The following is a 24787-nucleotide window of genomic DNA, read 5'->3' on the forward strand; positions in this document are numbered from 1 at the left end:
ATTCCTGAGCCATGTAGCTCTTGCTGTCCTGCGAGGGGAACAACTTCCAGCAGGACCAGAAGGAAATCCATTCACAGCAAGGAGCAGCGAACTCAGCCTCCACGAAGGTTGCTTGCTGTGGGGTTCCCGAGTTGTTACCCCAAAATCTTTGCAAGCCCAAGTCCTAAGGATACTTCATGCTGGGCATCCTGGCATTGAGAAAAGCAAGACAACTGCCAGAAGCCACATCTGGTGGCCGGGAATTGATGGAGACATCGCTGAGAGTGTAAAGAGCTGTGAAACCTGCCAAGCTTACCTGCGTGCACTGCAACGCATTCAGCACACGCCATGGCCGTTTCCACAGAGGCCCTGGTCAAGGCTTCACGTTGACTTTGGGGGCCCATTCATGGGTCATACATTCCTGGTCATCGTTGACGCCTATTCGAAGTGGGTCGAAGTTTTTCCAGTGGCGTCAACGTCAGCGCATGCTGCTGTCAGTGCCTTGCGAACAGCATTTGCGCAGCATGGGCTGCCGGATCTCATCGTGTCCGACAATGGCGCTGCCTTCGCAAGTGAACAGTACTTAGAATTCTTGACACGTAATGGAATTCGTTGCATGCTTGTGCCTCCCTACCATGCAGCTTCGAATGGTGCGGCAGAGCGCGTCGTACAGATTGTCAAGAACAAGATCAAGAAGAGTGGATCCGGATCTTTCCGAACCTAGATTTCGCAGTTCTTATTTCATTACAGAACCACGCCACATGAAGTAACAGGCAGAGCACCGTGTGAAATGCTCATGGGAAGGATGTTCAAGACACTTTTGGATGTTCTTCGCCCAAATGTACACACTTCAATGCTGCTGAGACAGTTGAAGCAGAAACTACAGGCCATAAAAGGGTGCCGTTCTCCATTGCCGAATGTGGGAGACAACATACTCGCAAGGAACTTTCGTCGGGGGCCACCGTGGGTACCCGCATGTGTCGCGAGCACCACAGGTCAGTCAGCAGCTACAGTCTGTCTCAGTAACGGTACTCTCTGGCATAGGCACGGCGACCACCTACGTCCTCAAGTCGAAGAAATCGCTGAGCCAACCACTGGACTATGGAGGCTTGGACCTACTGGAACACAGGGCGTTTCCAGCCACCCATCAACTGAGCGTGACACCAGCTGGGCTGTTTCTGTGGACTCTGACCCCACCGTGAGTGCTACTAGTGGCACAGAAGAGACAACTGTGAACGTGACTGGTGGTACAGAAAAGACTGCTATGAACTCTCCCAAGTCAGCGTGCAGCACGCCTCAGTTGCGAAGAAGCACGAGAAGCGGCAAGCCAGTGCAGCGCTACTCTCCATAATGCTCTTCCTGAACAAACTAATGGGGGAGGACTGTTACAGTTTTGGTTCGTGTTTGTTCGTGGCGCCACCCTGTGCCGGCGCGGTAGAACTTGCGAGGCAGCAAGGCAATAAAAAGGACACGGCTAGGGAAGCTGTTCGTTGCGCAGTGGAGCACGGTGCATCATTGTCCGTTTCTTGGAGCTTAGCTGTTGACGGCGACCGCCGAGCCGGTCTGTCTTTCGGCATTGCTCGGTCCACTAATTCGTAACACATTTCACTAGCGCAGACATGGGCGCTGAACAGCTGCAAAGCTGAAAAAAAAAAATAACAGAAGACAACTCGGAACAATCACAATAGAACAGTGTCATGTTGAAAAGGACAGCCCAACGTATGCACTAGATCACTTTGATTTATTAATTTATGCCCTAAATTTGAATAACATGTTTTGAAATCACTGAACTCATTTTTGTCAGACTGAACATTTTGCTACAGCACAACTGTTAGGAAAACTACAATTTCCAAACTCTTTCCCCAAAGTTTGCTTCAAGGTGGTTTCTGGACTAAAATATTGTTGGGAACAAGATAAGGTGCTTTCTGGATTCCTAATTATTCTCTAAGAAAAAAAAAAGGGTATCAAAATGTGACATAATGGCATTTCAAGAATGTTCGTGCTACAATATACACAGATACAAAAGAAAGCAGGAACCACGTACACAGGACAAGCGGTCGTCTCATCCACAGCTCATTTCTTGGCAGCGTGCCAAGATGCTGTGCAGTGAACGTCACGGCGTGTTTATCTTTTGATAGCTTCTGCGGTGGCGGGGAGCGAACTTGGCAGAGTGCCCGTGATGGCTTGATTGCACAAGCATGGTTCGATTTATCACGCCGTGCTTGGAGCGGGCGTAGTCCACTGCCACAAAATCATTGGAAAGCGTGATAGCTGCAAATGCTGTTTGAAGTGAAAAATGCTAAAAGCCGGTGTCACGATCGCAGCTGGCCGCGTGCTTTCGTTGATACATACATGCAAGAATAAACGACTCCTGCAAAAAAAAAAAAAAGAAAAATGCGCTTCTCAACGTTCGCTGCCGCCATATCGTACGCTACGCTGCGCGTACAGCACAATAATAGAACGGACGACTCTCGCAAAAAAAAAAAAAAAAAAGAAGATAGAGAGAGAGATCTGCCGCCTCTTAACGTCCGCAGGTGCCATAGCCACATCAGCCGGCGCGCAGAGGGTTCACAACACACGCTGGAGAAAGCGTCCGACGTTCTGTCTGAAAACGGGCTGGCTTGGCGCATGCGTAGCGCGTGCTACTGCGAACGAAGGCCAGGAGAGAGGAAGGAGAGAGACAGCTTGGGCAAAAGAATGGGCACAGCCTTGCGCTTCGCTCTATCGCGTTTTCCCCCTCTTGTTCTCACCGGTTCTCTCTGGTTCATCCATGCACAGGGCTTGCAAAAGTCATATGCTGGCACGCGGGAAACGATAACCGCAGATACGTGCGCTTTTGGGGAATGGGCTCGACGCTGCTCTAGACCAGCCGTCGCCGAACTGTCCCCTCTCATTCTTTCCACACGTGGCTTGAAAACGTCACGCGGCAAGCGGCCGAGGGTGATGCGATCGTCTTTGGGGAAGGCACACATTCCAGTGCGTGGTGTGGAGTTCGATATATTGAACGACTGGTGAAATTGAGTTCGATATATGACGCGGCTTTCTTATACTTTTACATGGGATTTTCAAGGGGATGTTCTGTGAGTTCGATATAACCAAAATTCGATATATCTGGGTTCGACTGTAACTGGTTCACAGGAAGGGAAAGGTGCAGTATCTATCATACTTGTTTCTGTGGGTGCCTGAACCGCACCACAAGAGAAGGGAGGAAGGCGGGAGTGAAAGTGGAAAGAGAGAAATAGGAGCCATAGTGGAGGGCTACGGAGTAAGTTCGAAAACCTAGGGACCTTTAACGTGCACTGACATCACACATGTATCAGCAGCGCGAACACAATCAGAGGAAAAGAAGAATAAGAAGGACAGAGCGCAGGTCCTTCTTATTCTTCTTTTCCTCTGATTGTGTTCGCGCTGCTGATACATATGGATCGTTACCAACTAGCCCGACAGATCGTGTGACATCACACAGCACCCGGATGCATCTACGTTTTGCCTTCATCGAAACGCAGTCATCAGCGGTCAGGACTGAACAGGGTGAAATTGAGGTTAATTGAAAAATTTTCAGTGTATTCAGTAGTTTTCAAATATTTTGAATGCGAATTGAATATACTTGTTATCCGATTCGTATTTGTATTCGAAAAACTGATGGTACATATTTGAAATTTTTTTTTAATATTTGAAAACTGCTGTATACACCGAAAATGTCACCAAAAGAAAAAAACATGATACAAATATGAATCGAATAACAAGCATATTCCTATTGGCATTCAAAATTTTGAATATTCACACACCCAAACTGTGATAATACAGCATGTCGGCTAAAATGCCGGCATGTATAGATGTCGCGACGATCGCTGCGTCCGACTCATGTGACGTCACACCTGAGTATATATATGAACGTCAGCACTGAATAAAGCAGTTTACTCTCTGATATGACTCCCTGCTGACGAGGTGACCTGCATAGGCAATGACCGACGGCGGATGGAACGAGCAAGCGAGTAACTGAACGGATGGCAAGGACGGACGGAAGCAAGCGAGTGGTGCCTTCGATCAGTGTTCCAGGAGGACAAACATCGCCTTGACTTTAGAATCGTTCAGCCTTCCAGGAAAAAGGAACGAACTAGTATGTGCTCTCGAGGTACAACTACCGTCTGCAGACGCTTACAGATACAAGCAAGCATTCCAGAAAAAGGGAACGACGTAGTACGTGCTCTCAGTGTACGACTACCACCTGAAGGCGCTCATGGATACAAGCATTGCCTTGACCTTCGTCCAGCGTTCCAGGAGGACAATATCGCCCAAAGCGGCCATAAGGAATACGAACAGCAGTCTCCGGAGAAAACGGATGAGTAGCAAACTTCTGTGCTTCGATAAAGATGCCGTCAGTGGGGAAGATATCAGAATTCGACCTCAAAATGCAAAACTTCGAGTCGTACTTAGAGCGCTTTGAGCAATTTTTAACGAAAAATGAGATAACCAACGAAAAGCGTCTCTCAGTCTTCTTGAGAGTAATAGACCCAGAGGCTTATGAAGTACTAAGAAGTATCACAGTATCTACATCGCCGGGAGAAAAATCATATGAAGAAGTGAAGGGTCTCCTGAAAGAGCACTACAGCCCCAAAAATTCCGTCATAGTGGAGCGGTGCAAGTTTAATCGACGCGTGCAACAGGAGGGTGAAAGAGTCGAAGGGTTCTTTGTGGAACTTAAACGCTTAGCCAGGAAGTGTGACTACGGTGACTTCTTACAAGACGCCCTCCGAGAAAAGCTGGTTGCCGGCCTACGGGATGAAGAGACTCAGCGTGCTCTGTTCGCGAAACGAGACATGACATTTTACAGCGCATGCAAAATCGCCCTTGACAGAGACCAAGCGGCGCGAGACAGTGCACAACTGCGATCAAGAGAACAAGACGCATTAGTGCACATAGTGAAAGGTCGACAGCGTCCCGAGCCGAGGCAAGCTAAGCCCATGAAAAGGCAAGTCTGCAAGAGCGAGAAGTGTGAAAGATGCGGTAGGGGACACTCATCGGAAGTTTGTTGGTACAAAAACTCGGTTTGTCATGAGTGTTCAAAAGTAGGCCACTTGAGAAAAATGTGCCAGAGAGTTAGGGCAAAAGCTAAAAGCACGCACTTCTTTTTATGGGCTGTTACAGGGTGGGAAACAAAGTGAAAATACAGAAGAAGGCACGCACATTACTACAAGAAATACAATTCTAGCTTTTTCTCGAAAGCCTCAGCTGAGCTGATGTTATGAAAAATCTGGGGGTTCAAGTTATTAAATTCAACAATGGTTTTCGGAAGAAACGAGTACTTAAACAAGTAAATTCTAGGTGTGTACGGCATAATGGCAAATGAGTGATTAGTACGGGCTGATAACCTTCCTGGGGGTCGGATATACAGAGTACTCTAAGTTAAAATTATTTTCACGAAGCATATAAAGAAACTTGAGGTGTGCTATTTTTCTACGTGTGGCTAGTTCAGGTAGTTGAGCTTGGATGCGTAGAGCAGTGACTGACTGTGTTTTGCGGTAAGTGGAAAACATAAATCTTAAGGCTAATCTTTGCACCTTCTCGTGTTTATTGATCTGGTACTGGCAATGTGGGTCCCATATACTTAAGGCTAATCTTTGCACCTTCTCGAGTTTATTGATCTGGTACTGGCAATGTGGGTCCCATATAATACTTGCATACTCTAACTTACGTCGGACCATACCTTTAAATGCTTGAAGTTTAACATCAGGTGTTGAGTGTTTCAGATTACGTTTTAAGAAGCCAAGTTTTCGTTGAGCTGAACCACATATCTGATCAATGTGTATGCCCCAATCTAAAGTTTGAGTAGTTGTGACGCCTAAGTATGTTAATTTGTTAATACTATAGGTAAAAAGCAGGGGAGATTTCTTGCTGGTTATGGTTACGGCAACAGATTTCATTGGGTTGATTTGCATATTCCATTTTATACACCATTCATAGACCTTTTTCAAACACTGACTCAGCAAAATTTGATCATCATCAGTTCTTACGTGGCAAAACAAGAGACAATTGTCTGCAAACAACCGCACCTCCACATGACAGTCTATATCTTCAGTAATGTCGTTAATGTATATTAAAAGTAACACCGGACCTAAAACAGAACCTAGAACAGAACAGAACCTTGCTCGGTTGTTCTAACGAAGACTCTGAGCATGAACTGTATCATTTAATTAACTCAAAAGTGAAGTGGGCGTTAACATTGAGGGGCACACCCTCAATATGCAAATTGACACGGGAGCAGCTGTCACAATCGTGCCAGAGCAAGTGTACCAGTCCCACTTTTCGCACATAAGATGTGAGCCATGCAAAATGTCGCTTCGCACTTATACTGGGGAACAGATGCAACTTAAAGGGCGGTGTGACAAGGGTCAGAGTATGACGCTACCTGTCACTGTTGTAAAGGACAACAGAAAGAGGAAGAGGTGAAATTGGCTGGAACGTCTCAAAGTTGACTGGCTGAAAATGGGACAGGTGTCACTCGAAGACAGAGTGTCGGTTCTAAAACAGAAGTACCCTTCGAATGCAAAAGTGGCAGATGCCTTGTCAAGGTTGCCCCAGCCGGTACCCACGGAAGACGTGGCATCTGAATGCCTATCAGTACTTCAATGCCTTCCGCTCACATCTGAAGAGATTTCAAAGGCCTCAAAGCGAAGCTTAACACTGGGTGGCAGACTTCATATTGAGCGGGTGGCCTAGACAGTATGCAGATGATTTGAAAGCATACTATGTTCACCATGACGAGTTATCGCTGGAACAGAGTTGCGTGACGTGGGGTATGCGAGTTGTAATCCCAGAACAGCTGAGGCGACGCGTGTAAACTATGCTACACGAGGAGCACTCAGGTGCCAGCTGCATGAAAATGCTAGCGAGAAGTTTTGTCTGGTGGCCCGGGTTAGACGCAGAAATTGAACAGTATGTGCAGAGATGCAAAATCTGCCAAGCAGTTCCGCCCGCCTCCTGGCCGGTTCCTCTTCACCCATGGCCATACCCTGAGCACTGTTGGTCACGTGTCCATGTGGACTTTGCACAGAAAGAAAAGACCATGTTTCTCGTACTCGTAAACTCGTTCTCAAAATGAATTGAAGTGTGGCCAATGTCGACAACCTTGGCAGGAAAAGCCATTGGGAAATTTTGGGGTGCTTTTGCCGCTTACGGCTTCCCTGAAGTATTGGTGAGCAACAACGGGCCCCAGTTTACCTCAACTGAGTTTGCTAAATTTATGAGCACCAACAGCGTAAGGCATGCTTGTACCCCTCCTTATTACGCAGCGTCCAACGGGGCTGCTGAATGAACGGTACAAACCGTGAAAAAGGCCTTGCTGAAGCAGGTGCTTGAAAGTTAGGCATCCGATAAGAAGCTGACAGTGAAAGAAAGAATTGACAGCTTCCTCATGTCATTTCGTAACACACCTAGCAGTGTGACGGCCAAGTCACCCGCAGAACTTTTTTTAAAGCGCCAGCCGCGCATAAAGCTTTCTCTACTGAAGCCAAATTTCGCAAAGACCATGCAGCAGAAACAGGAGCAATTGAAGGCGCAGTGCGATTTGGTTCATGGGCAAGACCGCGCGTTTGTGGTGGGCGACCGTGTTTTTGTGAAAACTGTGCAGGGTGAGTGTGTCGCCTGGGAAGAAGGTGTTGTGTCCCAGGTTGTGAGTGCTGTGACATACGTGGTGAAAGTGCGCGATGAACTTCATGCATGCCGATCACCTGTGTCCTTTGCACGCCGATCCCAGCGCGAATCCACAGCACTTGGATGTGGGTGTCAAGCCGACCCAACAGGAAGAGGTGTCACCATTCCGACATGACTTGAACCCATCGTCATTGTTGCCATCGGAGCCAATCAGTGGCGCAGCCCTGGTGCCTAACCCAGCCGGAGCCTGCATCGCAGGATTTGGAGGCTCCCTTGTCCAACGCCGCCCAGACAGGAGGAGCAGCCAGAGCTACTTAGAAGTGCTCGCGTGCACAGGCAGCCAGACTGGTTTCGACACGAGAACTTTGAGTGACGGCGTGTTACTTAATTGAGCGGGAGGGAGTATGATAATGCAGCATGTCTGCTAAAACGCCGGCATGTATAGATGTCGCGACGATCGTTGCGTCCGATTCATGTGACGTCACACCTGAGTATATATATGGATGCCAGCACTGAATAAAGCAGTTCACTCCCTGGCATGATCTGCTGCTTTTAGAAAGCAACTCGAACTAAGGAAGAGCATTTAGAAAAGCAACTCGAACTAAGGAAGCCACAGACTGGGAAAATTACAAAGGAATTTCAAAAATAGCGGAAAAAAAATTTTATGAAGCCAGAAACAGATATTTTAATTGCACACTTCCTATTTTGATAAGAACTGATCTGAAGAAGTTTTGGAACACGGTTAATCCGAAAAGCTTCGGTGCGGCTCCTGTTCTTTTGGATGCATACGGCAATACCCTAACTATAGAGAGAGAAAAAGAGAGAGACAATTTTATTGTTGGGAGTAGTCTTAGTGGAAGAGCCAAGTGGCCGTTTGCTGGTGGCTTGCGGCGATTTCTTCAGCGCAGTTTACGGCGCCCAGTTGTATATCGGGGCTCGCGTTACGCAGCACTTCCTCCAAGGATTCAAGTGAGGGAGCTTCTATGAGAGCCTTGGGTCCTCTGAGCAATCCCACAGGATATTATTAAGGTCGGCTTTCTCTCCGCACTTAGTGCATGATGAGCATGCTGTCCGAAAATATGTGTGAGTAAACCGCAGGGTTGGGGAAGGAGTTCGTTTGTAGTTTCCTCCAAACAATTTCTTGTTGTCTTGTTAGTGATATGTGTGGTGGTGGGTATACTCTCCTAGAGAGTTTGAAGTGTTGTGTAAGGTCGCTGTATGTGAGCAATCCTTCCATTTCAAGTTCCTCGGCATTAGGCTTCACCGCTCGGCCAACAAAACCTCGAGCGTGTTGGTGAGTAGCCTCATTGCCTCGGTTCCCTGAGTGGGCAGGTGTCCATACGAGTTCCATCTCACTGTCGAGTCTGATATCTGCGAGGATGTTTCTGGCAGTATTTGATATTCTGCCACGCGAGAAGTTATGTATGGCAGTTTTTGAATCAGGGACATTATGTCTGCATCTGTTGCAGCGATGGCTAAAGCGATTGCGGCTTCTTCCGGCTGGTTCGAGTAGCGAACTTTGACCAAAGCGGCTGATACGCATTTACTGACGTTACTGTACTGCTTAATTACACAGATGGCAAAGGCACCTTCAGCCATATTGTAGTCCGAGGCGTCGGTATACACCACCCATCGTGATTTCGGTACTTTCTGTTTAGGACCCTAGCTCTAGCTTTCCTCCTGCCTTCATGGAAGGAGGGATGCATGTTTCTGGGCAAAGGTTTGGAGATAATTTTGTCGTGCATTCCTCTTGGCAGTGGTCCTGGGTGGTTGGCTAGTGGTTCGGCATTAATTCCTATGCGGTTGAGAACTTTTCTGCCAGCTTAGTCTTTGTAGCTGTGCTGTCTTATGTGCTGTGATCAGCTCCTCTACAGTGTTGTGTATCCCAAGTTTTTCGGCTGAAGTGTTTCTGGGTAGACCCAGCCTTGTAGGTGCCTCTAATAAGTCTAATTTCTCCTTGTCAGATTGAATGAGGGACTGAGTATGTGAATCGACTTAGTAAAATGCGCAGAAAAATTTAACCACTTCACAGAAGCTTTCACAGACGAACTGCCACTTCAGGGTCACTTGCTGCTTCCTGAAGCCAACATCCGGTTCCCCACCCATTCTCGTAAGAGCACAACGCGTGTTTCGCGCAATTGAACGCTTACCCCTCAGCACCACCTGATGGCATCAACGCGAAACTTTTAAAAATAGCCTGTCAGCACTCGGCTTTACTTCTCTAATTTTTCAGTAATCACTCATTACAACATGTGCTTACATTATCCCGCTTTTTAAATCTGGAGACAGATCCGTTCCCAATAACTACAGGCCTATTTCACTGACTTCGATATGTTGCAAAATTCTTGAACACATTATCTACACTCATATTATGGCTCATCTTAACCAAAACAACTTGCTTCATATCAACCAGCATGGCTTTCGGAAACATTTATCATGTCAGACACACTTATTTGAGACCTTCATCAGGCATTCGATTCATCTCTGTATATTGACTCCATATTTATTGATTTCGCCAAAGCTTTTGATTGCACCCTCCATAATCGCTTAATGATAAAAATACGTAATCTGCAACTTGATCAATATACTACACAGTGGATAGACGCGTTTCTAACTAACCGATTTCAATCAGTAAAAATACATAACCGCTTTTCAAATCGCTCAAGAGTTGCTTCCGGTGTGCCTCAGGGTTCGGTGCTGGGTCCTTTGCTACGTCTAACATTACATCTACAATAAGATTATTTGCAGATGACTGTTTAATTTACAGAAAAATATCTAACCTTGCTGATATCATCGCTCTACAGGCTGACATTGATGAGCTGACTCTTTAGTGCGGCAGGTAGCAAATGGTAATTAACACCGATAAAATGAAACGTCTTAAATTTACTTCCGCTGCTTACTCGAGTCCAAATGCCTACACAATTAACAACTCTCTCATTGAAACTGCTGCATCGGTGAAATATCTCGGCGTGCACTTTAACTCGAATTTATGCTGGAACACACATATAGAGTACATTGCTTCCAAATGTTTTAAAAAATTTGGTCTTCTTAGGCGCCGACTGCATCTTGCCGACAAGAACACATGACTACAGGCCTTCAACTCGTTAGTCAGACCCACATTAGAATATGCATCAGTCATTTGGAATCCTTACCAAGCCTATCTTATTATTATGTTAGAATCAGTCCAAAGTAAAGCAGCGCGGTTCATTCTTTTACAGTACTCTTGGCACAAAGCGTTACAGCGATGAAAACAACACTCAATCTCCCGCCCCTAGTCATGCGCAGAAAATTCAATCGTTTATCTAGATACTTTTTCATGCTCTCTATCACAGCAGCACACCATTTGGATGCTCACATATCTTTCAGGCACTGCACATCTCTGCTCGTGTAGATCACATCAACAAGGTTAAACCTATTTTAACGCGAACAGAAAGATTCAAGTACTCACCTTTGGTCCTCTCTATTAAGGAGTGGAACTCACTTCCTTCTAGTATCGCCATTATTCCTGAAGCATCATCTTTTCAAGCAGCTCTTCTATCGCACTTGAATTTATAAACCTATTCTGATGCGCATTTTACCTTTCTAGCTCTTCAATTTATCGTCTATGTTACGTGCCCTAAAACGCTTCCCTGTTCCATGTTCCGCAACTTCCAACTGCAATATTTTCATCTTTTTTTGAAGTGCTGTATTTCCCTGCTTTGTTAGATGTGCATTTTTATCATTATTTTTTTAAATCTCCGAAAACCTGCTCCTGTCGACTGTATAAATTGTTCATGGTTTTTTGTGCACCTATTTCTGCTTACAGCTTTTCATTTGCTTGTACTGTAAATTATTTGTGTATATTTGATGAATCTCCCCCTATGTAATGCCTGCAAGAGCCCTTAGGGTATTTGAAATAAATAAATAAATGAATAAACTGCAGGGACCCAACAGAATATTTGCAAGATGAAAGTGTAGTGTACAGAGCTGTTGTGATGGCACCTTGCGATGATTTAGTTTCCTCTCACAAGAGTGATGGTCATATCCAAAGGTTTTTTAAGCGTACTCTCACAGGAAGGCCAGGCGGCCTCAAATTTCAGAAACAGTCGGGAAATTTACAAATGATGCTGTATGTGCGGGGCATGAATTTTATTGATACAGTGCCCAGTGTAAATATAATTCTGTTCTTGCTGTGGCATGAGCACACAGAAAGAAAAGTATACCAAAAGAGAGCAGGTGAGCTGCATCATAAATGACCTAAAAGAAGATTCTGTAGGACCGTCGCTGCTAGTGTCCCACCCTGTGTGCATCATGGGAAGTGGAAAGGGCAGGAGCACTGGTTTCACAACAGCACAGCTGCATGAAGCAATGATGCAGTTTCTTTCTCCAATGCTCACAATGGCTGTAAACAAGTTTCTTTCACGTGCAACGCCTGTTAAGAAATGCTGCTCCTTTGCTTTAGTGCGGTGCAAAAGTGACTGAATTTTTTAGCAGCATGTAGCATCATTTTCTGCGATGCACTGCACCACTTCTGCCGATGCACGTGGGTAGCCCACACAGTAAAGATCCTACCTTTGGTACCACAGCTGCCACTCATCCAGCAGCTGGCGGTAGTGGTCCACCCAGAGCTGGGCACGGGGGCTCGAGCTCAGCGGGCTCGGGTGGCTCTGCAGGGCGGCCACGCTCACCGTCTGCACATCTCCAGTGCGATCCAGGTAGCGCTGAAGCAACTGCGAGCCTTCTTCGCTCATGCCTGCATGACAGCGCACCCTGTAGTGGGTGCACTTACTCGTGGGAAGAAGTGCATCACCTGTCAAAAGGACACCATCCAGGTTTCCTTGCTCGACCAGGTTCTCCTTGAGGCCTTCGATGTATTCCAACAGCTGCGTGTGCAAAAGGCTACCAGTTAGGCCTGGCTTGGCTATATTCTTGCCCAATTCGAGGGCCACAAGTTCAAATACGCTCCCAGGGACCAAAAAGACTCAGACGAGAGCATACACATGCTTCCCTATTGTGCCACAATCGAGATCTTCTTTGATATGACTCCAGTCTTGCCTTCAACCAGCACTGGCCAGTGAACATCAGTAGACGAGTGCCCGTGCAGCTGCACTCATTTACAGAGTTGTTCCTTACAAATGAGACAAAAGGCGCTGCATCACTCTGTGTGCCAGCACCCTATGAAGCTCCGCGCAGCACAGCCGCGTCCTCTGCTCTGCACTACATTAAAGCGTGCGCGCGGTTGCTGCACTCCTCCTCCCACTACGTTCTGACTGCCATCGCATTCCCAGAAAGAGGAAAAAAAAGAGAATTAAATTACGGCAATCTTTTTCGTACAACTTGTGTGGTAAATGATAATAGGGTGGTTGCTGGCCCTTTTGTTAAAGTATCTCGCACTGCTGTCTGTCCGTGGCGGTATCACAGCAGCCATCACGAAACCGAGTTGGCCTCAAACAGCAGATATGTATCCTGCTTTGGGAATTCACAACTGTGCACTCAGTCAAGAAGCTAACTGAACTAGGGATTGCACAGAGTAGAACTATAAAGGCAAAGGCTGCATCGAAAATCATCAAGAATTTCCTCGCTGTTCCTCTCGTGGGGATAGAACTGCCGCAAAAATGGCATGACTCGGCTTCTGGTGAATGACCCAGGTCATTAGGAACCAGTGATCGTTAAAGGTAGATAGTTGATTGATTTCGGACAGCACTGCCGCAGCTGAAAAATAACTTCTCAGGCTGCTGTCAGAAAAAAAATACCAAAGGGTAAGGTGATGTGTTTTGTGCCATTGTAAGGGACATGTCAAGAACGTGCTGAAGACAGGCACCGCGGTGCCGGTAGCATCCTGTGTAGTCGCCACCGTGCTGAAGCTAATGGGTCATTGTGGGTGGCAATGTTTACTTTTATTGCCTTTGTTCGGGGGTGCCTAAAATATCCCCTTTGAAGTGAGCAGTCACAAAGGGAAAAGAGCACTCGCCACTGTGTACACGCATATCAATGATTCTCCACAAGAAGGCTGCATCCTTAATTCTCTGAACAGCACGGAGAAAGACATTATTCTTCACTCTCCCACACCTTAACAAGAAAGGAGGTCCCTCAAAATACCTGTTGCTTGTCTCTCACCTTCAAGTAGCGAATCCATGTTCAAGTTATTTTTTTGTCTCAGAGCCTTCCAACAAGTGCTTTTTAAAAACAATATACGCGGCGATCATTTTTCAGGACCTGAAGCGGCGTGCAGTTATGACAGTATATCAGTTAATCATAATTTCTCGCTTTCAAAAGCATCGATAAAAAGCATGTTTCCAACCAGCCTCGTCAGCAAAAATGAGAAACCCCACAGGCGAAGCTTTTATGCGTCTCTACGCGACTGTTCCCTCTCATTCTCCCTCTGCTTCATGTGCACTGCAGTGCAGAGGTTTCTCTCCGCTCCATCAGAAACTGAGCGCTGGTATCGTGGGGCACACCCTTGGCCCTCTGCACTCTCCCTGCCAGTATGTGCTGGGATCATGGCAAACTGTAAGCCACCTGACAAACCCTTCCTGGAGTGGAAACCAGATTGGGCTGTGCAGGTCTCAAAAAGTTCTTCGGCACCCCCGCGTGCAGGTTTATCATTTATTTATTTTATTTTCACGTTATCACGAATATGGACATGATAGTCAAAGTAGCCGAGAAGTTTTATACTGATCTCTACAGTAGCCAAAGTAGTCGGGACAATAATGAGATTGGTAGTAGGGAAAAACAGTCAGACGTTCCACCAGTGACGAAGGATGAGGGTAAGAAAGCAATACAAACTATGAAAAGGTGGAAAGCAGCTGGAAAAGATCAGGTAACTGCAGATTTGTTAAAAGACGGGGGATATCGTGCTCCGAAAACTGGCCAACCTGTATACGCAGTGCCCGATGTCATCGACAGTACCAGAACCATAGAAGAATGCAAACCTTATCGTAATTAATAAGAAAGCAGACGCTAAGGAACTTAAAAATTACAGACCAATCAGCTTACTGTCTGTTACATGGTATATACTAAGGTAATCGCTCAGGACAACCTTAGACTGCAATCAAGCCAAAGATCAAGCAGGGTTTTGGAAATGGTATTCTACTATTGATCATATCCATACCATCAACCAGGTGATAGAAAAATGCTCGTAATATAACCAGCACTTATACATAGCATTCATTGATTACGAAAAAGTATTTGACTCAGCAGAAACCTCGGCGGTGATGCAGGCATTGCGAAATCAGGGGGTAGACGAGCTGTACGTGAAAGTGCTGGAAGATATATATAGTGGCTGCACAGCAACCATAGCTCTGCATAAAGAAAGTAACAAAATTCCCATAAAGAAAGGTGTTAGGCAAGGAGACACAATCTCCCCAGTACTATTCACAGCTTGCTTAGAGGAAGTATTCAGAAACTTGGAATGGGAGCAGTTAGGAATAAGAGTAGATGAAGAATACCTCAGTAATCTGCGATTTGCTGATGACATTGTCTTGCTAAGCAACTCGGGGGATGAACTACAAATAATGATTGATGACCTAGACAGGAAAAGTAGAAAGGTAGGCTTGAAAATCAATATGCAGAAGACTAAGGTAATGTTCAACAGCCTCGGGAAGGAACAGCAGTTTACATTAGGTAGCGAGGTACTGAAAGTAGTAGGCGAATATGTCTACTGAGGACAGGTAGTAACCGCAGATCCGGACCATGAAAAGGAAATAAGAAGAATAAGATTGGGATAGAGCGCATTTGGCAAGCACTCGCAGATTATGTCTAGCAGCTTACCGGTATCGCTCAAGAGGAAAGTATACAACAGTTGCATCTTACCTGTACTCACCTATGGGGCTGAAACGTGGAGGCTAACCAAGAGAGTTCTACTTAAGTTGCGGACAACCCAGAGGGCTATGGAACAAAAAATGGTAGGGGTAACATTAAGAGATAGGAAGCGTGCAGAGTGGGTCAGTGGGCCAGAAAATAACTCAAGTTACCGACATTCTAGTGGAAATTAAGAAGAAGAAATGGGCATGGGCAGGACATGTAGTGAGAAGAGAGGATAACCGATGGTCGCTGAGGGTAACAAACTGGATTCCAAGGGAAGGAAAGCGTAGCAGGGGGCGGCAGAAAGTTAGGTGGGCGGATGAGATTAAGAAGTTCGCAGGGGTCAAGTGGATGCAGCTAGCACAAACCGGGTTAAGTAGAGAAATATGAGAGAGGCCTTCGCCCTGCAGTGGGTATAGTCAGGCTGATGATGATGATGACGAGTAACGGTGATGGTTGGAATGCAAGTTTGAGTTGGATCATGCATTTTGTTTTTAAACGGGAGCCAGTTAGATTAAACATCGTGATGGGAAAATACAGGTAGGAATGAGTCACCAAAATTGGCTAGTTCTTCATTAATAATGTTGTAGTTCCCTTTGTCGTAGACCTTCTTCTTCATCTTACTCGAGTAGTTGTGTGAAAATGGAATGAAGCGTGGATAATGGCGTGATGACTAATCTCTGGCAGGTGGGTTAGCGATGTAAGGCGATCAGGGTAAGGAGCAAATCACGGACGTTGGACGAATGAGTAGTCTGTCTAGTTGGTTCAGATATAAGTTGTGATAGCCCTAGCGTTAGACATGAATTTACGAAATTACTTTTGGTGTGCTGGCAGGGGCAGTGGATTATCAAACATGCAGAGACCAATTTTTCATTTTGATGGAAATAGCACGCAACACAAGAAAAACAAGGAACACAGGACAAGTGCACCTCGTTTGTTTTGTCATTCCTGTTTCCATCAAAGTGTACAATCAACCAGGCCGCATTGCTGCTCCCAATTTTTCATTTCTGCAGGAAGATGAGCATCCACGAGTGCCCAACTATGGTTGCCTTGTGATAAACACATATTACATATATTTTCAATATGTGGTTGGAAGTATATTGCCCCAACCCCCCACCCATCTTTTTCTCCCACCTCTGTAATTGTTGAGCAAAATCAGGGTTCCATTTCATTCCTTTGGTGCCAATTTTACACATCCCTTGTGGTGTGTGCACCTACGTTCATACATCCCACATGCACCTTAATTGCACAAGCGTTATCCATCTCCTTGACTAAAATTGCAGTAATCATGACGTTACTGCCTATCTTCCATGCATTCAGGCTCAAACTGAGATGATGTGGCACACCACCAAAGCGACTCGGCCAATCCTTGGTTTCACTGCGTCTGTAGGCTGTGTGGCGTTTGAGAAAGCGCCAAATGAAAGGCACTGCGTGGATGTCTGGATCGGTATGACGCGATATCGTAAGCTACCAGCCCTGCTTTATAGGGACCTTGTGCTGGAGTTTTGTTTAGGGTGGCGCCACCTCGTGGCGGCCAAGAAAAGCATGACTGGGTAGTACAACGGCGGCTCTGCCTATGCTGCAGCGCATATCCCGCAGGCGTTCTACGTTGATTTGCGCTTCTTTTTGCCCCTTCGTGAGCGTGAAAAGAGTCGTCATGTATCATGGACATCATTATAAACCAGCAGTAGCCTAAAAAAAGAAAAAAGAAGCGCTGTGGCTGCCTTCCGGCGAAATGTTCAAAGCATGCGGCATTGATCTTGCCATGCACCATCCGTCCCGAAACATCGTCACCGCTGCTATTTTCGCTTTCATCGTAGGGTGCCACGGACAAGTTAACAGTTTCATTGTTCAACTCTACTACTTTCTTTCAAGCCGGACGAAATGGGGCTACGGTCGATTGGTACGGGCGATCATGTCCATGCATGCACTGGTTAGAGAAACGTCGTTTGCTCTAAGCTGGCCCCTCCGCCGGCTTAGAGCTGAAATATGTAGAGTACAAGTATACATGTGTTTATTTGTGATCGAGAGCGATACCGTCCGTTATACTATACTGTTTTCGGCAGCTGTGTAAGTAAAAACTGCAAGTGCGTACGTCAAGCAACGAAAGGTGAGGACAATAAACTAGAGTTTACTTAAAACGTTTGCTATCTGGATGAAAGCAGCCATTCACTTTCAAGAGAAAACAATAATAGACGTCATTTCGGACATATTTATAGCAGTCGACAATAGCATTTCAGTCAGGCACCGCGCGTTCTTGATCTAATAGAGCACTTAATTCTAATATTCAATTCCCCATGCACTGCCATTAACAGGCAAAAGCTCTGGCTTGAGAGTTGCAAGCACATAAATCGAAGGCTATTAGCAGTAGAACGAGGTCAGCGTGCCTTCTGAATGACGAACACAAGCGCCTGCCGCGGTGTAATTCAAACGTTTCTGCAGCCCCAGCTTCAGCTTTCTGTGGGACTTTCCAGTACGCGGACTGTATTTCCAAACATTACGAGTGTGACTTATCAGCTAAATGGTGCGTAAAAAGTACAACCCAGCTTAGGATCAACTTACAAGCTCACATTGAACACAAACCCCAACGGCCCATGCATGGCCGGATTAAGGTGTCCGTTGGAAGGACTGATGTACCTCAGAGCGGTTGTTTACGCTGCCTATCCGTGTTGCAGTTTCGTGTATTCACTTGCTTAAGCTCAGCTGCGTGTAAAGCTTCCACAAATTTGCATGACACTCGCCTGGCTATATCGATTGGCAGTGCGCCGAAACTTGGCCTCCGATTGCTGCATGTCGTATAATGCCCGACGTTGGATTACTTATTGCCTATTTTTACGTCATGATAGCCCTATAAGAATTGTCAGCACCTTAAATTCGTTGTAATTCATACATAATAGAAATTAAAGCGGTGGATCCATACTGACTCCATACATTCTTTTAGCACCGTTTTCGCGGCGCCCCCTGGGCAGCGCTAGGCTCCTATCCAAGCCGTATGAGCGTACCTGCGTGGCCTAGGGATAACGTGAATTCAAGGGTCTTGGCAGGCTGATTGTGATATCCCATATGAAATGAGAGGCCCGAGTTGGCAGTGCCTGCCAAACGTAATGTCAGGAAGGCCTACGCTACCGCCTCTCACGTAACATAGGTTAAGGTAGGCCACCTCCTTTCGAATGGCCTACCTTAACCTAGGGTGGCCGTCATCCTAGGTGGCATCACGTGACCTAGGGTTGCTGCAAAGTGTGACACCTTCTGCGAACGACAGCATGAGCCATTAAAGGTTTTCACTTGAATAGAACTGTCCCGTCTGCACTGCCAACTTGCACAGCAAGCATCTCATGAACACAGTATGAAAACTGACTGGCTTCCTGGAAGGAGGTAGAGTGAGAAAAACCTACTATTTCCATCATGGTGCCATAATGAGATTTTATCCATCGTGATCAAATGTCAATGTGCAGATTTTAATTAAGATGGCATTGAGCCAAGGGCAGTGCTCCAATCGTTATAATAGAAGAGGTTTCAGGGGTTGCATCCTATTGAGATGCTAATATCGAGCAGCTGCTCAAAAAGCTGTCTTCTGCTGTTGGCTTACTACAATTGACCTTTTTGCCACCAGCATCAAACTTAAAACCTTTCACTTCCTGCTTCAGTCACACATTAACTACTGCAAGTCAATTTGGACCATAACAACTAAAAAAGAAACAGTAACATATAGACTGTTTGCTCAATTCATGTAAGTACACATTAAATTTAAAGTTCTTCTATTATACCTGCTGTGCTTTTAAAGCGTATATTAATAGGAATTTCTGAAGCATTTCAAACTCCTATATATCCAGCCAGGTGGCCATCTGAGGAATGGCACATGCCGCAAGCTAATTACCTTCTGCAAACACATTTAAACATGGTTGTAGTCTCACGCATGCGCACACACACACACACACTGCATTAATAACATCTGTCCTGATCATGTGTTGCGCTACAAGAATGTTTAAAGTCAGAACAAGCCCAACGTATCAATGTATACTAACATTTCTTCTATATAAGCTGGAAACACATTTTATTGGTTCCATGGACCTAACTTGCAGAGCCTCGCACAGCATATTTGTTACTACATAATTTTATTAGTACCTAGTTTTCATTGTGTTGTGGAAATTCTGGCAATTGATGTGTGAAGTGCATTTGTTGTATTGTATGCCTTTTATATTGTATGCCATTTCTTGTAGAATAGTATTTCTTTGTAGAGCAATTTGGTATATGCTTCTCATTTCTGGTTTTTGTTGCGTAGTTATGTTGAATAGCAGACATAATGCACTTTCATGTCAACCACTGTGCTGTGTACATAAAGCTGCTGCTGCCAAAATTGGCTCCCTAGCCTAGCGAAGCTGTGTTTAGTTTTTTGACTGGGAAGTCATTAGCGTTGTACTAATGTTGATTTGATCTAAAACAGCCTAACTTTATTATCTATTGGAAATTACAATAGCAAGTATAAAGATATGCAATCCTGATACTCTTAATGCTTTCCAAGAAATATATATCATCGCAGTTTTGGCAATCGTTAAAATGAATTGAATGCTTGACCCCAGACTCGTTAGATATCATCACCGTCATCAGCTGCAGCAGCTGGACTGTACCCACTGCAGGGCAAAGGCCTCTCCCATATTTCTCCAATTAAACCGGTCCTGTGCTAGCTGCATCCATTTGACCCGTGCAGACTTCCTAACCTCATCCACCCACAGGACTTTCGGCAGCCCCCTGCAACGCTTTTGTTTCCTTGGAATCGAATTTGTTACCTTAAACAACCATCGGCAGTCCTCTCATCGCACTACATGCCCTGCCCCGTGCCCATTTCTTCTTGATTTCCACTGGAAGGTCACTAACTCGAGTTATATCTCTGACCAACTCTGCATGCTTATTAACTCTTAATTTTACGCCTGCCATTTTTTTTTCCATAGCACTCTGTGTTGTCTTCAACTTAGGTAGAACTTTTTGTTAGCCTCCACGCTTCAGCCCCATAGGTCAGTACAGGTAAGATGCAACTTCTCATTTCAAGAATTTTCGCGCTACAATATACACAGATACACAAGAAAGCAGGAACCACGTACACAGCGCGCTTGTCCTGTGTACGTGGTTCCTGCTTCCTTGTGTATCTGTGTATACCGTAGCGCGAAAATTCTTGAAATGGTAAACCAACTAGCCCCCATTGCTGCTTAAGATGCAACTGTTGTATACTTTCCTCTTGGGCGATACCAGTAATCTAGTCATAATCCACGAGTACTTGCCAAATGTGCTCCATCCCAATCTTATTCTCACAGTTATTTCCTTTTCATGGTCCAGATCTGCGGTTACTGCCTGTCCTAAGTAGACAAATGTGCCTACCACTTCCAATTCTTCGCTACCTATTATAAACTGCTGTTCCTTCCCGAGGCTGGTGAACACTGCCTGTATTTTGCATATTGATTTTCAGGCCTACCTTTCTGCTGTTCCTGTCTAGGATATCAATCATTCTTTGCAGTTCATCTCCAGAGTTACTTAGCAAGGCAATGTCATCAGCAAGTCACAGATTACTGATATTCTCCATCGACCCTGATACCTAACTGCCTCCATTCCATGTCTCTGAATACTTCCTCCTAAGCAAGCTTTGTAAATAGCCCTGGGGAGATTGTGTCTCCTTGCCTGGCACCTTACCTAATTGGAATCTATATCGTTTTCACAAGGAAGAAACAAAATTACGCATATTCCACACGACAACATACCCACCCTAGCACATCAGATACTACCAAACATCGCAATACACATGCCATTGCCACCTATGGCAGTGAGAGCGGCTTACTTCGAGTAGTGTGAAAGGTTTGTTTGTTTGTTTTGTAGGGTTTAACGTCCCAAAGCAATTCAGGCTATGAGAGACGCCGTAGTGGAGGACTCCGGAAATTTCGACCACCTGGGATTCTTTATAACATGCACTGACATCGCAAAGCACACGGGCGCCTTTCTTTTCGCCTCTATCGAAAAGCAGCCGCCGAGGCTGGGATTCGATCCCGCATCCTTGGGAACAGCAGTTGAGCGCCGTAACCACTGTGCCACCCCGGCAGGGCTAGTGTGAAAGGTTGATTTACAATCTTTCACACTAGCCCCGCCGGGGTGGTTGACTTACAATGCGTAGATCGGCAGCATGGCAAGCAACGAGAAACAGCTTGAAGAACTGTGAAGAAGCGTGCGTGCTTCTTCAACAGTAGCACCTGAAGAAACAGCCGTCTCATTTTCATTATACAATCCCGGTCCACGTATTCTTCTCAGATGCAGGGCAGTGTTTGCTCAAGCTACTCCTGCCTAGCATCAACATCGAGCGATACTGCCTCGCCCATAACTGCCATGTAGACAATTCCATGTCTCTCCATGCCTCCATGCCTCTGCACATACGTGTAACTAACTGCCTTGTAGACGATTCCATGTCCCTCCATGCCTCTGCACATCCGTGCAGAAGCAGGAGAGGAGCGCTCAAAGCTCTCCCTCAGAACGGCAGTGCCTAGCAGCGTCTTACACCTTCTCCACTCCTGTGAAGAAGTGCTCTGTCCTACCCCTTGTCTCCGCGGCATGCAAGCTTCCCCGGCGCAGCTGACCAATGCATTGACTTGACACGCTCTGTCATGATTTTCACTTTTTTATTTTTTGTCTGCTGCGTCTCCGTGTACACATGCGCTTCTGTGGTTGCTGCGTTTCCGCGTTTTTGTTGACTTTCAGTGACCATATTTGATTGTTATAACTGATAATGTAATAAAACAGCATTGTAATAGGCGGTTTATTTCACCATAGAACACATGGCAAATCTTATGGTGCAGCAGCTGCCCATTGTTATAACCAATATATTGTTAAAACCGGTATTATTATAAGTGCGTTTGACTGTACTGCTTGGACACAGGCACTGAACCACTGCCGACTCCTCAAATTCATCATATCAGCTAACAGTCTTTCAGTTTAGTTTAGTTCACGGTATTCATCATATCAAGGTGACTCGGGCTATGAGAAGTGCAGGGCTCTGGATACCTTTGATCACGTGGAGTTCTTTACTGTGCATGGGCATTTTTCTCTTTTCATTTACCCCTCGTCTTTTTTATTGCATGATAGCTTTACGCCCTGATGCTTTAAGCACAATAAACAGCAAAGAATTCTTCACTGCCTCTTCTTCAATGTTTCAGACAAACTAATCCGCATCCAAAATTATGCTAAAACAGTCACTGTCAGTGTGGGATGACGGCAAACTGGAAGAACTATGTGCCCTTTCTCGGCATAATGACAGAGGTCATTGCCTTGTGCCAGCAACAATGAATCATGCAATTCAGGTTTCAGCCGGCCTGGTCACGTGTCTATATGGACTGATCTTTTTCCTCCTTTATTCAGTTTTCTAGAGCAACCAAGAAACGAACTCCTATGAGTGATTTTTTTTCCCCTTATGACCTGGGTGCTTTACTTTCACACTGTTATCTTTTTCACTATATGATATTGCAAATATCATCTTTGACACGACTGTCTATGCATTAATTGCTTTTACAAAGACTGCTCTCCCAGGGAAACAAGACAAAATTATACATACTCCAGACATGCCCTATCCATTACTGAATGTAACATAAACAGCCATGGGAAATAATACTTGTCAAAAACAATAGAAATCAAGACAAAAGGAGGAGTTGAGTCGCACATGCCGCAAGCTTGACTAGAAGTGCAACAGATGGCTGCAAAAGGCGTTTTACAGCAGAGTGGAAATCATGCAACAACTAGGGATTAAGCAGTAAATACTACAGGTGTGTGAATATCTGTTTTATTAAAACACTCGCCAAGTCATACGTGCACCCGATGATGGATCAGGTCTGCATTGATCCTACTGGTATCGTGAATTTAATTGACGCAAATAAAGTTCATCTAGCCCCAGTACCGACCTAATCATTACCCAATTTTTAAAAAGCACCCGCACCTCCACATCACTCATGCTGTGCAAAATTTTTCAGCAGTCTATCAACACTGGCGCTCTTCCTACTGACTGGAAGATCGGAAAAGTAGTCCCTGTCCACAAATCAGGTACCAAAATTCCCCTCTCAATTACCGTCTGATATCATTAACAAGTGTACCATGCAAACTACTTGAACACATCCTTTAGTGAAATATAGTCAACTTTCTTGAAACTAACTCGTTCTTCACCAACTCATGTTTTCCGAAAGTCTCTCTCATGTGAAACACAACTGTTATTATTCTCTCAAAATATTCACATTATCATTGATCGGAATTCACAATCCGATTGCATATTCCTCGACTTCAAAAAGCATTTGAAAAAGTTTCTCACAGACTCCTCCTCTTTAAACTATCACAACTAAATATTAAGCCTAACCTTCTATGTTGGATAGAACACTTCCTTTTAAACCATTCCCAGTTTGTGTCTGTCAACAGTCGTAACTCCTCCTTAAGTTTCGTTGGCTCTGGTGTGCCGCAGGGCTCCGTCTTAGTTCCTTTATTATTCCTCATTTATAATAATGACCTACCTAACTGTGTATTCTCTAACATTCCTTTGTTTGCTGATGACTGTGTTGTCTTTCGTAAAATTAACAGTTCCGACGATTCTAAAGCCTTGCAACTTGATATTGACGCTACCTGTAACTGGTGCAATTTGTGGAAAATGGATCTTAATACCTCTAAATCTAAATTCTTACACGTCTCCAGAATTTCATCATTTCTTACGCTCTACTTTTTAAATAACACAGTTCTCGAATCCGTCACTTCCTACCGTTATCTAGGCATTGAAATCTCTTCAGGTCTCACTTGGTCACTTCACATTAACATGATAATTAACAATGCTAATTGCATGCTCGGTTATCTCCGTCATAATTTTTCTTCTGCCCCTTGCTCTCTTAAACTCCTCTTGTACATTAGAATATCCTGCGTCCATCTGGGACCCGTGTTGTGCTAACCTAACCCTTGAAATGGTTCAGTTCGTTTGCTTCAACCTGCACCACTATATCATCGTACTAGTAGTATATCAGCAATGAAGCACATTTTAAACATCCCTTCATTGGCTTCTCGTCGTGCATTTATTCTTTTGATAAAATATTTCATACCTGCACCCAGGTTCGTACCGCACTCATTCCCCCGCCTTCATACATACATGCTCACAAGGTTGGGATCTCTCTGTTCAGTACTAAAACAAGCTGCGAGTCTTTCATGCCTCGTACCTCCACGCACCGATCGACAGCACTGAAGACATTGTTCATTTCCGTACTGCCATAGCTAACATTGTATATGTAGTTGACTGATTTGTCTGCATTATTTTCTTTGTTTTTTTTTGCTGTTATTATGTTTTGTAATCTCCACTCCCTCTGTAATGCCTCTGGAC

At 45.2% G+C, this 24787-nt stretch overlaps 2 protein-coding genes across 4 annotated transcripts in view; one reads left to right on the top strand and one right to left on the bottom strand.

Moving 5' to 3' along the window:
* The window catches only part of LOC146201456 (GATOR2 complex protein MIOS-like), a 279626-nt gene that overhangs the window by 42411 nt on the left and 212428 nt on the right, over positions 1-24787 (bottom strand). For all 3 annotated transcript variants that reach the window (XM_084595860.1, XM_084595859.1, XM_084595858.1), the window contains 2 exons: positions 12422-12494; positions 12184-12364 (listed from right to left, as the gene is read on the bottom strand). In XM_084595860.1, the coding sequence (XP_084451986.1) occupies positions 12184-12364; positions 12422-12494 (254 nt within the window). The remainder of the gene's footprint in view (positions 1-12183; positions 12365-12421; positions 12495-24787) is intronic.
* LOC146201458 (uncharacterized) lies at positions 4353-8024 on the top strand. The gene is made up of 2 exons (XM_084591808.1): positions 4353-4951; positions 7736-8024. Exons 1-2 carry the CDS (start codon positions 4353-4355, stop codon positions 8022-8024), a joined length of 888 nt encoding a protein of 295 aa, XP_084447934.1.

The sequence above is a fragment of the Amblyomma maculatum genome, chromosome 2 (assembly GCF_055883805.1).
Source record: "Amblyomma maculatum isolate TAMU_Amacu chromosome 2, ASM5588380v1, whole genome shotgun sequence".
NCBI lineage: Eukaryota > Metazoa > Arthropoda > Arachnida > Ixodida > Ixodidae > Amblyomma > Amblyomma maculatum.

Excerpts from the sequence above, each read along its gene's own strand:
- LOC146201458 (XM_084591808.1), top strand. The coding sequence starts at position 4,353 with ATGCCGTCAGTGGGGAAGATATCAGAATTCGACCTCAAAATGCAAAAC. Across the intron at positions 4,952-7,735 it reads CAAGCTAAGCCCATGAAAAG|CGCGAATCCACAGCACTTGG; the intron begins GCAAGTCTGCAA and ends CGCCGATCCCAG.